Below are 17,606 nucleotides of genomic sequence, written 5' to 3'. Positions count from 1 at the left end.
CTTAAACGTCCCAGCACAGAGTCATCTGCCCAGTCGGAATTAAGGAAAAGCCCTTCCTCAGCTCCCTCCCACTTCAACTGTGAACAAGTTAAGTCAAGCTCCTTGCCAAACAATTCCATTTGCAGGGAATTCAGCAAAAACTAATCTGTAAACCAATTTCCTTTTTTTTTTCCTTTTTGCTTTTAATGACATAAGTCTGGCTGTAAATTTCATGTTATTTGCATGCATTTTTTGCTGAAAATGTGGTGGCAGAACTCCTGTCCCTTATGTCACCCCCGTGTAAGATAAGTCATACCAAAGAGGAACTGTCCAATATAACGGATCGGGAAGGTTGATTTTCTTGCCGTCTAGGTATTTGCTCCTCTAACGGATCGCTGTCAGTCGGGAAAATTATAGCGATATCTTCATATAAGAAAAAAAAAGGAATAAAATTTTAGAGGAATTACAAAATAAGCTGAAGGAACTAGAGATAAACACAAATTGAGTTTGGCACAGGATACACTGGAGGAAATTTTTAAAAATAGGAATGAAATTAATAGTTTGGCTACACAAGGAATTAGAAAAAAAGGTAATGTTTCTGAAATAGAGACACTATGAAAGTGGATCTAAATCTATGAAAATACTGGCGTGGAAACTGAAAAAAAAAGAGAGCAGAAAATACAATTCAGAGAATTAGGGATCCAAGAACAACAGTGATAAAAAAAAATAAGCTAAGTGATATGCAAGAAGCTTTTGAAATGTTTTTCGAAGCTCTATATTTGAAAGTTCCTGGGGACAGTATAGCCCAAATTGACACCTTCCTGAATTCTTTAGAGTTACCCACTTTAAGCAAAGAACAAAATAGAACGATGACTGCTGACATAACTGAAACTGAACTAAAAACTAAAATTGATAGTCTTAAATTAAGCAAGTCACCAGGATCAGATGGATATATGCTAGAGTGGTATAAGGAATTTAGAAATGAGTTAATTCCTGTTTTGCTCCCCACACTGAACTGGGCTCTAAGAAGGAGCAAATGCCATCCAACTGGAAGGAGCAGATAATCTCAGCCATACAGAAAGAAAGCAAGGATAAAATGGAATGTGGGTCATTTAGACCAATATCTGTTCTTAATGTGGATTAAAGATTATTTACCTCCACCACGGCCAAACGATTAGAAGAGTTTCTACCCACTGATACATAATGATCAGACAAGTTTTATACAACAACGCCAAATACAAGACAACATACGAAGGACATGTCACATTATGGATCACATAAAAAAAATGAAATTGAAGCAATAGTGATAAGCGTGGACGCTGAAAAGGCATTTGATTCGGTTAATTGGAATTTTCTTTACAGAGCTTTACATAGATTTGGTCTACATGACACAATTATTAAAACTATACAGGCACTATATGACAATCCTACTGCTAGGATTAAAATCAATGGATATTTATCTAATAGTTTTACTCTAGAAAGGGGCACGAGACAGGGTTGTGCATGGTCACCACAACTCTTCGCATTATACCTGGAACCATTAGCTCAATACATCAGACAAAATGAAGATATCAGGGGAATTACTATTAAAGGGACAGAACATAAATTTGGCTCTTACGCGGATGACACTTTGATCTATCTAAGGCAACCAACATACTCTTTACCTAAATTGATGCAATACTTTGAACAATATGGCCAATTATCAGGATATAAGAGCAACATAGATAAAACCCAACTACTTTCATATAACTATAGCACACCAAGAGAAATTGAAAGTAGATATCCTTCGGCATGGCAAAAAGAGTCCGTCAAATATTTCGGCATCATTATGCCAAAAGATTTGGCAAAATTATCAGAATGCAATTATCAGCTTATATATAAGAAACATTAAGGAAGATATAACAAGATGGAACCTAATTCCTTTTATTGGTCTCAGTTCAAGGATTGAATCTATTAAAATGAATATACTGCCCAGAACATCTCCATCACAATCATCATCAGCAGTGGCGCACCACAAGGCTCTAAGCTTGATCCCCACCACCACCCCCGTTCCATTCGCTTTATGTTCATGTCTGCATGGCAAAGTAGGGCTCCTGTGCCGATTTATGTTCGCTGACCACTATTGCTGGCCGGAGATGCTGCAGGATTTGCCTGTGGCAGTAATTAGGGTTAGTATGGATGGTTGTTGTAGACATGACGGGCCGAAGGGCTATTTCTCTGCCATATGACATCAACTCCCTTATGGGGAGCGGAGTTCAATTGGGGAATCAGCAAATGCACTTCATCAGAAACAAAGACAAGTTACTCTTCTGACGACCCTCGTGTCTCTCTCCCGTTCATCGCAGGGCGCCTGAATACTGAAAACTTCATCCCCGCCATGGCTGATGGCGCAAACAAGGACGGAGATCCAGGGTCCTCAGCCGATAGAAGGGAAACGGGTGAGCTACAGAAGAATTCTTTCAAATATAAATATTCGTTCCAGATTTGATGCTTGGGGCCATAATGCACAAAGGTAACCGTCAGACCATAGGACAGGAAAAGAGTTATCTCACTCGGCCCATCCAGTCTGTCCACCATTCAATCATGGCTGATTTACTTTCCCTCTGAAACCCATTGTCCTGCCTTCTCCACATTGAGACCTGCCTAACCAAGAACCAACCTCTGCTTTAACTAGACCCAATGACTTGGCGTCCACAGCCATCCGTAGCAATGAATTCCGCATATTCCCCTTCCACTGGCCAAATAAGTTCCATCTAATCTCTGGTCTAAATGGTCATCCCTCTATAGTGAGCTTTTGTCGTCTGGTACTCGACTCAGTCACGATTGGAAGCAAATCAATCTAAGCAAATCCATATCGGTTTGTTTTCAAGGAGATCCCTTCTAATTCTTCTAAACTGCAGTGAGTACAGGTAAAAAGCTAGAAAAAAAATTTCGTCCATTAACCCTTTCATTCTCGTGAATCGGCTCAGGACCTTCTTCAATGCCAACACATCTTTGTCGGAGATTAAGGGGCCCAAAACTGCTCACAATATTCCGAACGCGGTCTGGCCAATGTCTTATAAACTCTCAGCATCATAGCTTTGCGTTTATATTCTAGCCCCTTCAGAAAACCACGCTGATTTTGGCTTACTTCATCACGTGGCTCAAAGAACCCCGAAACACGATCATTCTATCATCTCTATCATCTTAGCAAACACTGAAGTGTGGCTCACGGGCCTGTAATTTCTTTTCTACTGCCTCCCTCTATTTACCAAGAGAAGTGACATTTGCAATTTTTCAGTCCCCGGGAAGCATTCCAGAATCCAGTGATTCTCGAAAGATGATTACTAATGCTTCCACAATCTTTCCATGTGCCACTTTCAGAAACTGGGGGAGGGGGCAGTCCACCTGGTCCAGGTGACTTTTAGCCTTTAGACTTTTCAGCTTCTCAAACACATTCTCTTTACGAATAGCAACCACACCCACTCTGCTCCTTGACACTCTTGAATCTCTGACATACTTCAGTGTCTTACACAGTGAAAACTGACGCAAAATACTTATTAAGTTCTTCCGTCACCCCTTTGTTCCCCATTACTACATCTGCGGTGTCATTTTCCAGTGGCCCAATATAATCCTCTTTCACCTCTCTTTTTCCATATTTGAACAACACTCTATCCTTTGTTGATATTACTGGATGTCTTTATATTTAATATTTTCTTGCATATTTTATTTATCCTCTGTTAGTTTTTAAAGATTCTCAATCCTCAAATTCTCTTCCAGTTTTTGCTAAATTATCTGCCCTTTTTTTTTGCTTTAACACTGTCTTAGACATCCCTTGTCAGCCACTGTTGCCTCATCTTACCTTTGGAATACTTCTTCATCATGCCCCTGCCGAATTGTCTAGAGAAACTACAGCCATTGCTGTTCTGCCGCCAGACCTGCTAGTATTCCCATCCTTTCACCCTTGGTCAAAATCTACTCCCATGCGCCTCTAATTCCTTTCCTTCCACACCTCTGATTTTACCTTCAGCTTCTCAAACTGCAGGGTGTATTCCATCATATTAGGATCACTGTCTCCTAAGAGTTCCTTTATCTTAAACTCCCTAAAGAAATCTGGCTCGTTACCCATCAACCAATCCAGAATTGCATTTCCCCTAGTAAGTGCGATCTCGAAGGTATCACTGCATCACTGTCTGGTATGGGAGGTGGGCGGTTCGAGGCTACTGCACGGGACTGAAATAAGCTGCTGAGGGTTGTAAATTTAGTTGGCTCCATCTTGAGTACTAGCCTACAATGTACCCAGGACATCTTCAAGGAGCGGTGTCTCAGAGAGGCAGCGTCCATTATTGAGGACCTCGAAGACCCAGGGCATGCCCTTTTCTCACTGTTACCATCAATTAAGAAATACAGAAGCCTGAAGGCACACACTCAGTAATTCAGGAACAGCTTCTTCCTCTCTGCCATCAGATTCCTAAATGGACGTTGAAACCTTGCACAGCACCTGACATTTTATATATATAGGATTTCTAGTTTTTTTTTTTGCACAATTTTTAATCTCTTCAATATGTATATACTGTAATGTATTTGTTTGTTTGTTTATTTATTTATTATTATTTTATTATAATTTGGACTATGGGATTAATGGATTTGTGGATAAATTGGCCGATGATAAAAAGATAGGTGGGTGAGCAGATAATTGTGATGAAACAGAAACTGCAGAGAGACTAAAATAGTTTAAGTGAATGGGCAAAGAATTGGCAAATGAAATACAATGTTGGAAAGTGTATGGTGGAAGAAATAAACGGACAGGTTATTATTTAGAAGGGGAGGGAATTCAAAATTCAGAGGTGAAAGGGGACTTGGCAGTCCTTGTGCAGGATATCCTGAAGTTTAATCTCTAGGTTGAGTAGGTGGTGAAGAAAGCGAATGCAATTTTTGGCATTCCTTTCTAGAGGTATAGAATATAAGATCAGGGATGTGATGTTGAGGCTCTATAAGGCACTTGTGAGACAACACTTAGAGTATTGTGTGCAGTTTTGGGCTCCTTATTTTAGAAGGGATATACTGACATTGGAGTGAGTTCAGAGAAGATTCACGAGAATAATTTCAGGAATGCAAAGGTTACCGTATGAGGAACGTCTGGCAGATCTTGGGCTGTATTCGCTGGAGTTCAGGAAAATGAATGGCGATCTCACGGAATTATTCTGAATGTTAAAAGGCCTGAACAGATTAGTTATGGAAAAGTTACTTCCCATGGTAGGGGAGTCCAGGACAAGAGGGCACGACTTCAGGATTGAAGGACGTCCATTTAAAGCAGAGACACAGAGAAATTACCTTCGTCAGAGAGCGGTAAATCTGTGGAATTTTTTGACACGAGCGGCTGTGGAGGCCAAATGACTGGGTGTATTTAATGCAGAGATAGATAGGCTCTTGATTAGCCATGGCATCAAAGGGTATGTGGAGAAGGCAAGGAAGTGGGGATGTTTGGAAGAATTGGATCAGCCCATGATTGAATGGTGGAGCAGACTCGATGGGCAGAACGGCCTACTTCTGCTCCTATATCTTAAGGTCTTGTTATTATATTATTTTCTCTTCTATATTGTGTATCGCATTGAACTGCTTTATGACACATGCCGGTGATAATAAACCCGATTCTGATTCTACAGATTCCTTCTCTTGGAAACCACCGCCATCCTGATTTTCCTCACCTTCCTGTATATTGAGATACCGCATGACAACAATAGCGTGGCCCTTATTGCCTTCATTTTCAATTTTCCGTTTATCTTATATCCCACATCCCGGCTACTGTTCGGGAGGGGTGGGGGTGGTATCCATGATCCCCATCAGGGTCTTTTTACCCTTCCAGTTTCTTATCTCAACCACAAGGATTGTACATCTTCCAACCCTATGTTACCTCTTTCCAAGGAGTTGATATCATTTTCTTACCAACAGACCCACCACTGCCTATCTGTCTGACCTTCCGATAGAAAGTTTATCCTTGGAAGTTCAGCTCCCAATGATGATTTTCTTTCAGCCACGACTCAGCGATGCCTACAACGTCACAACCGCCAATCTCTAAATGCGCTGCAAATTCATCTACTTTACTCCAGATATTGCGTGCATTCAAATAACATACCTTTAGTCCTGTGTCGTTTTCAATTCCCCCCCGCCCAAGTTACACTTCAACTCATCCCACTCATTGCAATTATGCCCCATCAACTGCCTACCCTTGCTCAGAGTCTCAGTACACACTACATCTACTTGAATACCAACTGCCCCACCCTCTGTCCCGTGACTGCGCTCCCCATCTCCCTGCCAACTTAGTCTGAATCCGTCCCAATAGCCCTAGCAAACGTTTTCGCTATGGTATTTGTCGCCTTCGAATTCAGATGAAACCTATCCTTTTTGTACAACTCATAACATCCCCAGACGAGTTTCCAGTGATCCAGAAATCTGAAACCCTGCCCTCTGCACCACTTCCTCAACTATTCATTCATCTGTAGTATCATTCTCTTCCTGCCCTGAATAGCATATGATACAGGGTGTAATCTAAAGATTACTCTCTTGGAGGTCCTGCTCTTCAGCCTCTTCGCTGACTCTCTATCCTCGCTGCCCCGGATCTCTTCTCCCTTTTCTACTCACAGTGTGTCATTTGTTCAATGTGAACCACAAACTCTGTTTGCTCTCCCTCTTGAGAATCTTTTCATCCGCTCTGAGACATACGGGACTCTGGCATCTGGGAGGCAACACACCATCCCGACTTTTCTATCGTGGTCTCAGAATCTGCTGCTCCTTGCCCTAGCAATCGATTTTCCTATCACTATGGCTCCACCTGACTTGGCTCTTCCCTGCTGAGCTTCAGAGCCGGCCACGGTGTCACTGTCCTGGCTGCTGCTGCGGTGTACTTTTAGGACATTCCCCAGCCGTACCCACAGGGTCATACTTGTAGCACAGGGGGACAGCTGCACCGATTGCTTCCTCCCCTTCTCCTGGTGGCCATCTGCTGTCTGCAACCTGCACTTTGGTAGAGGGAAGACATAAGAGCTGAGCGAGCGAGAGATAACACCGACAGGTTCTGTATGGTTACTCCGTGAGAGGGCAGAAGTGCTGTCCGCAGAGGGGAGGGTTTTACTTTGGATAAATGTGCATCACTCTGACGACTAGGAAGGGGAGGTTTTTCCAGGAACCGTAAGGCAAGGGAGGAGCAAACCACATACTGGAGTGATTGTGATTTAAAGGGAACACTCAGTTATGGTTCCGTAATCAGTTCGGGAATGGAGATTCTGCCTCCTTCAGGGTGAAGGAAAATGGAGGCTCCAGTAGGTTGGTAGAGAGCAATGAAGGAATGTAGCCATGTTTGGAAACAACAGCTAGTGTAAAGGGCATAGCGTCCTTCCTTGTCAATCATTTGAAGGGAGCTGTGTTCCTGTATCGGGAGGACAGAGTCTGAGTGTCATCGAACGTAGAATAGTAGAGTACGTTCTTCTGCCCACAATGTTGTGCGGATCAGTTGAAAAAAAGTAAAACAATAGACAACAAAAAGACAGAATCTGCAGATGCTGCAAATCCAAGCAACCCGCACAGAATGCTGGAGGAACTCAGCAGGCCGGGCAGTATCTAAGGAAAGGAATAGAGTCGACGTTTCGGGCCGAGACCCTTCGGCAGGACTGGAGAAAAAAAATTAAAATGACATGGAGTACATTTAAACGGTTAGGGGTGGGGAGAGAGAAACACAAGGTGATAGTTGAAGCCAAGAGGGGGTGGGATGAATTAAAGAGCCGGGAAGTTGATTGGTGAAAGATATACAGGACTGCAGAAAGGGGAGCCTGATAGTTGGGGAAAGAAGGCCATGGAAGAAAGAAAAGCAGGGAGGAGCACCGGAGGAAAGCGATGGGGAGTCAAACATAAAGTGAGAGAAGAAAATGGTATTGGGACGCGTGGGGTTGTGGAATATGGGCGCCATAAACCGGAAGTTCTACAAATCGATATTCACGCCATTTGGTTGGAGGCCACCCAGGCGGAATATAAGGTGTTGCTCATCCAACCTGAGTGTGAACTCATCACGATAGTAGAGAAGGCCATCGACTTGTATGAAGATTACGGTCAGGTCGTCTGAAAGCGGCTCTCTGGCGGTGAGGGATGTGTTTATTGACAACAATGGCAGAATTGCCCAGGTAAAACCCGCCTTGTTCGAAGAAAAGGCACAGAATGTTCAGCAACATATCTTCAAATATCGTGATACCTGGGCAGAGACTGGAACAATAACGGGAGGAGTGAAATAGAAGCTTAAATGAGGATAGGAAAAGGCGAGAGTTTTAAATGGTGGACGTGGTGGCATTAGTTCAGCTGTGGACATCCACGATTCAGGTTCGAATCCCACCAGAGTGTCCGGAATAACAAAATTATGGTCCGTTTTTTTAAAATTTGAAATTGCTGTATTATCTACAAAACCCCAATTGGTTCAAACATCCAATCCAGCGACCCAGTGAACATCGTTAGATGTGAGTGTCGGCGGGTGGGAGAGGGCTGCGGAGTGCTGTCATTTGGAGGTGTGTTGCAGGCGCAAGCGACTTTCAATCTACTGGCCCAGTTCCCCGTCTCCGAGCTTGTAGTCCGACTGTTGGATGTTTTGCACCTTTTTTCTCATAACGCGAGTGGTGACAACAACGCCGACAAACTGAAGGAGACAGTAATATTGTACCGATGATGGTGATAGAGGCAGACGGAGCGGACAGCGAAGATGGCCCCGCAGAGCTCACTTTGGCGAGCGAATGTGGGGCGGGTGCTGCGCCCACGGTGCTTACTTCTCCCGCTTGTATTTGCAGGTACCAAGCCGACGATCTCCGAGCTCCTAGCCCAGTGCGAAAATTATCAGCTCCTCCAGCTGGCAGATTTCTACCGGGAGAGACTGAAGCACGCGATCGAAGGAGGTGTCGAAGAACTCAGCCTGACTTTGAGACGGGAGGGTCATTTCAGCCGACCAGAGCATGAGGTGAGCGGGCGGAATTTGGCCGGTTTCTCTTCGCGGCGACAGAACCGATCGCAACGCGAGGGAAGAGACAGTCTGGTTCGATTCTCGGTTCTGTTTGCTGCAGTGATGACACTGGTCACAGAACAATTTCTCCCAACCATCCAACACTCATTCTGCAATAACAGGCGGGGAGCTGGGCCTGTAGATTCAGAATCAATTGCACCTTCCAACCATGCTCAACACGCTGGTGTGGGGAGTGTAAACTAATGAGTCGCTGTCAATAATAACTATCCAGTAGAAATATCATCTCGACTGTCCAATTTTAACCACGAGAAAGTTGCGTTTGTCCGGGTTTAACTCTTTCATTTGGAGAAAGTTGCCTGTCCTCTACTCCACTCCATATTCCAGAAACAGGGCTAAAGTTTGTATATTGTCATTCTTCAGTAACGAGTGTAAAGGCGAGCGTGAGGTTCGTTCATCCCGATTCAATAATATTGCAGGTTAACGCCCGCAGTCATGGACTAATGTGCCATGGCTGTTGAATTCATTTTAAGCTAAAAATTGGGCCTTCAACCCACTTGATCCATACCGATCAAGATCAGATCTACGCTAGTCCCATTTCCCTCCATGTGGTTCATAACGCCCGAACATATCCTGTCCATATGCTTATCCAGTTATCTTTTAACTGCTGTTGATATATATTGCCTTGACCACTCCCTCCAGCTGATTTCATACACTGGCCACCCTCTGTGTGAACAACCTTTCTGCTTGGGACCCTATTCAAGTCCCCCTTCCCCCTGACCATAATACTATGCCCTCTAGTTTTTTTTTAATTCTCCACCCCGGGGAAAAGACTGCTGTGTTCACTCTACAGATGCCTCTCACATTTCATGCACCAGTGTAAAACCAATCTTGTACGGACCAGTGTAAACAGTCTCAAACTGAGCAGCTTCTGTCTATTACCCGGTACCTCAAATCCCAGAAAATCCCTGTAAACCTCCTCGGCAATCTTTCCAGCTCATTGGCATCTTTCTTGCATCGAGGGGACTAAGACTGAAATGTGTCCTCACCAGCAAATTAAGCAAATTACTCCAAATTAAGCCTCGCCAACGTCTTTTACAACTTGAACAACATCCCAACTCTTGTACTCAGTACTGTGACTTATGAAGGCCAACGTGCCAGAAACACGAAATACGAACAAACCTACCGGTGACGTCATTTTAAATAATTGTGCACATCTGCATTTCCGTATCCCTCTGGGAATTATCATCTGTATTCCAGATGCCTCCGGGAATTACTATCTGTATTGCTGATCCCTCTGGGAATCATCAACCGTGTTTCAGATCCCTTTGGGAATTATCATCTGTATTCCAACTATCTCTGAGAATTATCATCTGTATTCCAGGTCCCTCTGGGAATTACTATTTGTACTCCTGATCCCTCTGGGAATCATCAACAATGTTCCAGATCCCTCTGGGAAATATTATCCGTATTCCAGATCCCTCTTGTATTATCATCTGTATTAAATATCTCTCTGGGAACTGTCATCTGCATTCCAGATCTCTCCACTCTACTGCCCTCTCAGTTCATTGTGTTAGCCCTGCATGCCATGTCCTCACAAAAAGCCACACCTCACTCTTATCTGCATTAAATTCCACTTGTAGTTTCAGACCACTTAAGCAGATAGCGCTACAAACCATGATGGACTTCTTCGCTGTCCACTACACCCCCAGTTCTGGTGTCCTCCGAAATTGTGCTCATCCAATTTACAACGCTATGATCTAGATCGTTAATATAGGAGACAAACCCCCAGCACGGATCCCTGCTGCACACCAGGACTCCAGTCAAAGAGGAAGCCGTCTATTACCACTCTTTGGCTTCTCACGCAAAGCCAATGTCAAATTCAACTTTCTCGTCCTGAATGCCAAGTGATTGAACCTTGACTAACCTCCGCATGCGAGATCCTGTCAAACTGATTTGTCTTCATCAGCTTTCCTAGTAATCTCCTCGACAGCAACTCCATAGGATTGGTTAGACATGACATACTGTAGCACGTACAGGCAAACTGTGCCACGTTGAGTATTCCTCACCAGTCCCTGTCGAACCAAACAGATATATATCCGGATTTTTAAAATACCTCTTCCGAAAACTTGCCACTGCTGATGTCCTATAATTTACCGGTTTATTCTGAAAACTTCTATTCATCAATGGAACTATTTTGCTCTCCTCCAACGCGCCCAAATCTGCCTCAAGGCATCAAACATCTGCTCTCCTGTAATCAGTACAGGGCCCACTGCCTCACTGTTCTTTTGCCTCAGTGTGTGTACTCTGCAACCGTCTCCAAAGTAAACAAAAATCATCAGCTCCGTGCAGAGATGACCAGGCTAATTTTCAAGAGGACCATTTTTTGCCTTTGATATTCCTTTGTTTTTAATAAATCTGTGGACGCCCTTTCGATTCTCCTTCACCTGGTCTGCTAGAAGATCCTCATGCCTTTTTTATTGTTCCTGTTTCCCTTTTAGGTGTCCTTTACAAGAGAACGTAACATGAAAGGCAAATGCAGGATAAGTTGTGGAAGTTTCCAGATTTTCAAAAAAAAAGACTGTTTAGATAAGAATAAAAAATATATGCCAGTCACATGGAAGAAAGACTGAAACACGTGGTGAAAATCAGATTGAAAATGTTCGATTTGAATGCAGGTGGAATATATGAAATATGGCTGTTAATCTTCTTCCACAGTTAGAAATTCAGCGGGATACAGTTGTGGGCATCAAAGAAAATCATAGTTGAGAGGTTTATATCCAATGATACACATCATATCGAAAAGACAGGCGGGGGTGTATTGGGGGGAGAGAATCTGTTGGTTAAAAAACTGAATATGAAACATAAGAAAGGAGCGAAATTGGATCAGAATTTGTAGCATCCCTGTCGGTAGAGACAAGAAACTGCAAGGCCAAAGTGAGTGTGATGGGAGTTCTTACAGTCCTGAACAGAGCAGTCCGGACGTGGGGTACAAATTACAACGAGAAGTAGAAAAGGCAAGTAAAAAGGGCAATGTTACGATAGCCACGGGAGATTTCAATATGCAGGGATGTAGGGAAAATTAGGTTCGTGCTGTGTCCCAAGAGAGGAATTTGTAGAATGCTTATCGGTTGACTTTCTTAGAACAGTCTGTGGTTGAACCCACCAGGGAATAGGCAACTCTGGATTTGCGGGTGGGGGGTTTATAACCAGGGAGCTTAATGTAAGGGAACCACGAGGAGGAAGTGATCATAATACGATAGAATGCAGCCTGTGGTTTGAGAGGCAGAAGCTCCAGTCAGACGCACTGGTATTTCAGTGGATTAAAGGGAACTACAGAGGCACTGTTGGACAGCTGGCCAATATCGATGGGAAGGAAACATTGGGAGGGACGACGGCGGATCAACAATGGCTGAAGATATTGCTAGCAATTTGAAAGGTTCATCCCGAGGAAGAAATAGGCACGATGAAGAGAGGAGGGTGCGACCGTGGCTGACACGGGAAATCAAAAACTGTGTAAAAGCAAAGGAAAGGGCACGTGATGCAACACAAAACTAGTGGGGAGTTGGGAATGAGGAAGCTCCTAAGCACCAAGTGACAAATGAGATGACAGATGAAATATGAAGGTAACCTGGCCAATAATATAAAAAAAGGATACCAAAACGTTGCCTTTTACTGTCATATAAGGAAGTTAAAAAGAAGCAAGAGTCGATATTGGATCACTGGAAAGTGACACTGGTGAAGTAGTAATTGGAGACAAAGAAACAGCGGGAGAGCTCAGTAAGTATTTTCCCTCCCTGTGGAAGACACCAGTCATATGAGTGTCAGAGGACAGAGCTGAGCGCAGCTCCTATTACATAGGGGGAGGAAACTTGCGAAGCTCCAAGTTCTGAAGGGAGATAAGTCAGCTGCATGGGATGGATTCCACCCCAGGGCGCAAAAAGTTGATGCTAAGTAGATTGTGGACACATTCATAGAGCTCTTTCCATTTGGAGTGATTCCAGAGGACTGGAAATTGCAAGTACAGCTCCACACTTCAAGAAGGGAGGACGGAAGAAGAAAGGAAATTATAGGCAAAGTTGCCTGACCTCAGTAGCTGGGAAGATGTTGGTGTCCATCATTAAGAATGAAGTTTCGGGATACTTCGAGGTGCGTGATAAAACAGGCCGGAATCTGCATGGCTTCCTTGAGGTGAATCGGTCAGATTTATTGGGCTAATATGTAGCAGGGTCCTCTTTTGAGTCAATATGGGTGGAAGTCAGGAACAGGAAGGGAGCAGTTACTCTACTGGGGGTATTCTATATGCCCCCTGGTAGCAGCAGAGATACAGAGGAGCAGATTGGGAGGCAGATTTTGGAAAGGTGCAAAAATAACAGGGTTGTTACCATGGGTGACTTTAACTTCCCTAATATTGATTGGCACCTGATTAGATCCAAGGGTTTAGATGGGGCAGAATTTGTTAAGTGTGTCCAGGATGGATTCCTGTCACAGTATGTGGACAGGCCGACCAGGGGGAATGCCATACTAGATCTAGTACTAGGTAATGAACCGGGTCAGGTCACAGATCTCTCAGTGGGTGAGCATCTGGGGGATAGTGACCACCGCTCCGTGGTCTTTATAATTATCATGGAAAAGGATAGAATCAAAGAGGACAGGAAAATTTTTAATTGGGGAAAGGCAAATTATGAGGCTATAAGGCTAGAACTTGCGGGTGTGAATTGGGATGATGTTTTTGCAGGGAAATGTACTATGGACATGTGGTCGATGTTTAGAGATCTCTTGCGGGATGTAAGGGATAAATTTGTCCCAGTGAGGAAGATAAAGAATGGTAGGGTGAAGGAACCATGGGTGACAAGTGAGGTGGAAACTCTAGTCAGGAGGAAGAAGGCAGCATTCATGAGGTTTAGGAAGCAAGGATCAGATGGGTCTATTGAGGAAAATAGGGAAGCAAGAAAGGAGCTTCAGAAGGGGCTGAGAAGAGCAAGAAGGGGGCATGAGAAGGCCTTGGCGAGTAGGGTAAAGGAAAACCCCAAGGCATTCTTCAATTATGTGAAGAAAAAAAGGATGACAGGAGTGAAGGTAGGACCGATTAGAGATAAAGGTGGGAAGATGTGCCTGGAGGCTGTGGAAGTGAGCGAGGTCCTCAATGAATATTTCTCTTCGGTATTCACCAATGAGAGGGAACTTGATGATGGTGAGGACAATATGAGTGAGGTTGATGTTCTGGAGCATGCTGATGTTAAGGGAGAGGAGGTGTTGGAGTTGTTAAAATACATCAGGACAGATAAGTCACCGGGGCCTGACGGATAAATCCCCAGGCTGCTCCACGAGGCGAGAGAAGAGATTGCTGAGCCTCTGGCTACGATCTTTATGTCCTCGTTGTCCACGGGAATGGTACCGGAGGATTGGAGGGAGGCGAATGTTGTTCCCTTGTTCAAAAAAGGTAGTAGGGATAGTCCGGGTAATTATAGACCAGTGAGCCTTACGTCTGTGGTGGGAAAGCTGTTGGAAAATATTCTTAGAGATAGGATCTATAGGTATTTAGAGAATCATAGTCTGATCAGGGACAGTCAGCATGTCTTTGTGAAGGGCAGATCGTGTCTAACAAGCCTGATAGAGTTCTTTGAGGAGGTGACCAGGCATATAGATGAGGGTATGCAGTGGATGTGATCTATATGGATTTTAGTAAGGCATTTGACAAGGTTCCGCACGGTAGGCTTATTCAGAAAGTTATAAGGCATGGAATCCAGGGTAGTTTGGCTAGGTGGATTCAGAATTGGCTTGCCTGCAGATGGCAGAGGGTGATGGTGGAGGGAGTACATTCAGATTGGCGGATTGTGACTAGTGGTGTCCCACAAGGATCTGTTCTGGGACCTCTACTTTTCGTGATTTTTATTAACGACCTGGATGTGGGGGTAGAAGGGTGGGTTGGCAAGTTTGCAGACGACACAAAGGTTGATGGTGTTGTAGATAGTGTAGAGGATTGTCAAAGATTGCAGGGAGACATTGATAGGATGCAGAAGTGGGCTGAGAAGTGGCAGATGGAGTTCAACCCAGAGAGTGTGAGGTGGTACACTTTGGAAGTGCAAACTCCAAGACAGAGTACAAAGTAAATGGTAGTTTGGAGGAGCAGAGGGATCTCAGGGTACATGTCCACAGATCCCTGAAAGTTGCCTCACAGGTGGATAGGGTAGTTAAGAAAGCTTATGGGGTGTTAGCTTTCATAAGTCGAGGGATAGAGTTTAAGAGTCGCGATGTAATGATGCAGCTCTATAAAACTCTGGTTAGGCCACACTTGGAGTATTGTGTCCAGTTCTGGTCACCTCACTATAGGAAGGATGTGGAAGCATTGGAAAGGGTACAGAGGAGGTTTACCAGGATGCTGCCTGGTTTAGAAAGTATGCATTATGATCAGAGATTAAAGGAGCTAGGGCTTTACTCTTTGGAGAGAAGGAGGATGAGAGGAGACATGATAGAGGTGTACAAAATAATAAGAGGAATAGATAGAGTGGATAGCCAGTGCCTCTTCCCCAGGGCACCACTGCTCAATACAAGAGGACATGGCTTCAAGGTAAGGGGTGGGAAGTTCAAGGGGGATATTAGAGGAAGGTTTTTTACTGAGAGAGTGGTTGGTGCGTGGAATGCACTGCCTGAGTCAGTGGTGGAGGCAGATACACTAGTGAAGTTTAAGAGACTACTAGACAGGTATATGGAGGAATCTAAGGTGGGGGTTTATATGGGAGGCAGGGTTTGAGGGTCGGCACAACATTGTGGGCCGAAGGGCCTGTACTGTGCTGTACTATTCTATTCTATGCTCTAATACGTAACTAGCACAATAGACAAAGGGGAGTCAATTGCCTTATTTACGCACTTGGATTTTCAGAAAGCATTTGAGAGGGAGTGGCAAACGAGGATGCTAAACAAAACAAGATCCCGTGGTATCACAGAAAACATACCAGCATGGACAGAACGTTGGCTGAGTAACAGGAGGCAAGCTGATGGAATGACGGGGATTTTTTTTCTTCCATCCTCGTGCGCAGCTCCCTGTCAAATGCTTTCTGAAAATTCAAGTGCGCAAATAAAGCAATTGACCCTAGTTTTCCGAGTTAGAAGCTTTTCTAGCAAAGCTTATTTTTGGGACCTCATCTGTTCACGTTATATCTTAACGAGCTGGATGACTTTGTGGCCAGATTTGAAGAAAGGTAGAGAGACAGGGAAAGTTGAAAAAACAGGTATTCTCCAGAAGTATTTGGACAGAGATGAACGAGTAGATGGGATAGGGTGTAGAGAAGTGACGGTACAGAGTATTTTCCAAACGGGGAGCAAATTCAGAAATCGTAGGTTCCAGTGCTGGAGTCGGTGACAGAAAAATCAAATGCAAAGATACAATTAATTTGGAGAGGGTGATAATGTACGAACATAGATATAATGCTGAGGCATTGCTCGGGCCGCATTTGGAGTATATTCTGCAGTTTGAGGGTCCCTTAGAAAGGACAAGCTGGCATTGGAGAGGAGCCAGAGGCGATGCGCGGAAGGAAAGGTTTAATAGACGAGGATCATTCCGTGGCTCTGGACCCTTGCTCCCTGGAGTTTGGAAGAAAGAGGGAGAATCTCGTTGAATTGAATTGATTTTGATGGCCTGGTGGAAGAAGTGTCCCGCAGCTTTTGTGCTGCAGTACCGTTTCCCAGATGGTAGCAGTTGGAACAGTTTGTGGTTGGGGTGGCTCGGGTCCCCAATGACCCTTTGGGCCCTTTTTACACAACAATCTTTGTAAGTGTCCCGAACATGGGGAAGTTCACATCTACAGATGCGCTGGGCCGACATGTTCGCACCAACATGAAATATTGAAAGAACTGGAGGGTGTGGACTGTGGAGAAGATTTTCCAGTATTTCTGAACCCTCCCACCCACACGATATCCATATGCCTCCATCCTCCTTACATCTGTGCGCCTATCCAAACATCTGTTGATAGCCTGTAATGCAGTTGCCTCTACCACCACACCAGGAAGCGCATTCCAGGCATCCACGGGTCTCTGATTTTAAAAAAAACTGACCCCACACCCTTCTCCCTTTGAACCGATCCCCTAAATATTCACAATAAATTTATTGCTCCCCTTTACAGAAAGTCGCCGAGCTTGTCGAGAAGGGAAACCCAGCAGAGAGTTCCAAACTTTTCCTCAGCCTGGTGATGGAGAAAGAAGCCCCGGCCCGGAGGGTGATGTGGGAATCCTTTGTGAAAATGAGGGACGGATTACCGAAGCTGGATAAGATACTGCAGGAAATCCAGGAACTCGGTACGGTAAAGCAACGCATTCAGCCCAAAATCAGATTTGCAAGTTCCAGATTTAACCATGTTTGCCAGACATGATTTCATGAAAGCTTTCCAATATCAACAGGTCCTGATCCTTATGAGCACATGAGTATCACCCGAGGCTTTTGTGATTTGTCCCCGCAACTAAAGGGTGAGTGATGATGCAGTCATCTCAAACCAGTTACTTCACTGCAGTCCCGTACAATTTCAGGTGCTTTAGCGAATGAAATCTAGAGGTCTGTCGAGTGTTGAAAGGACTAGTTAGGGTCGATGTGGAGAGGATGTTTCCTTATGGTGGGGAGCATCCAGATCAAGAGGGCACAGCCTCAAAATTGAGGGAGCGA

General features: G+C 44.4%; 1 protein-coding gene across 1 annotated transcript in view; it reads right to left on the bottom strand.

The window, feature by feature from the left end:
• Positions 1-17,606, bottom strand: part of LOC140208017 (uncharacterized) — an 84,549-nt gene that overhangs the window by 48,860 nt on the left and 18,083 nt on the right. The window contains exon 3 of the mRNA XM_072276549.1: positions 6,791-6,977. Coding sequence (XP_072132650.1) covers positions 6,791-6,977 — 187 coding nt within the window. The remainder of the gene's footprint in view (positions 1-6,790; positions 6,978-17,606) is intronic.

This window comes from Mobula birostris, chromosome 13, assembly GCF_030028105.1.
Source record: "Mobula birostris isolate sMobBir1 chromosome 13, sMobBir1.hap1, whole genome shotgun sequence".
NCBI classification, from domain to species: Eukaryota; Metazoa; Chordata; class Chondrichthyes; order Myliobatiformes; family Myliobatidae; genus Mobula; species Mobula birostris.
The sequence above is the reverse complement of the archived record's forward strand: the minus strand, read 5'-3'. Positions and strand labels throughout refer to the sequence as shown.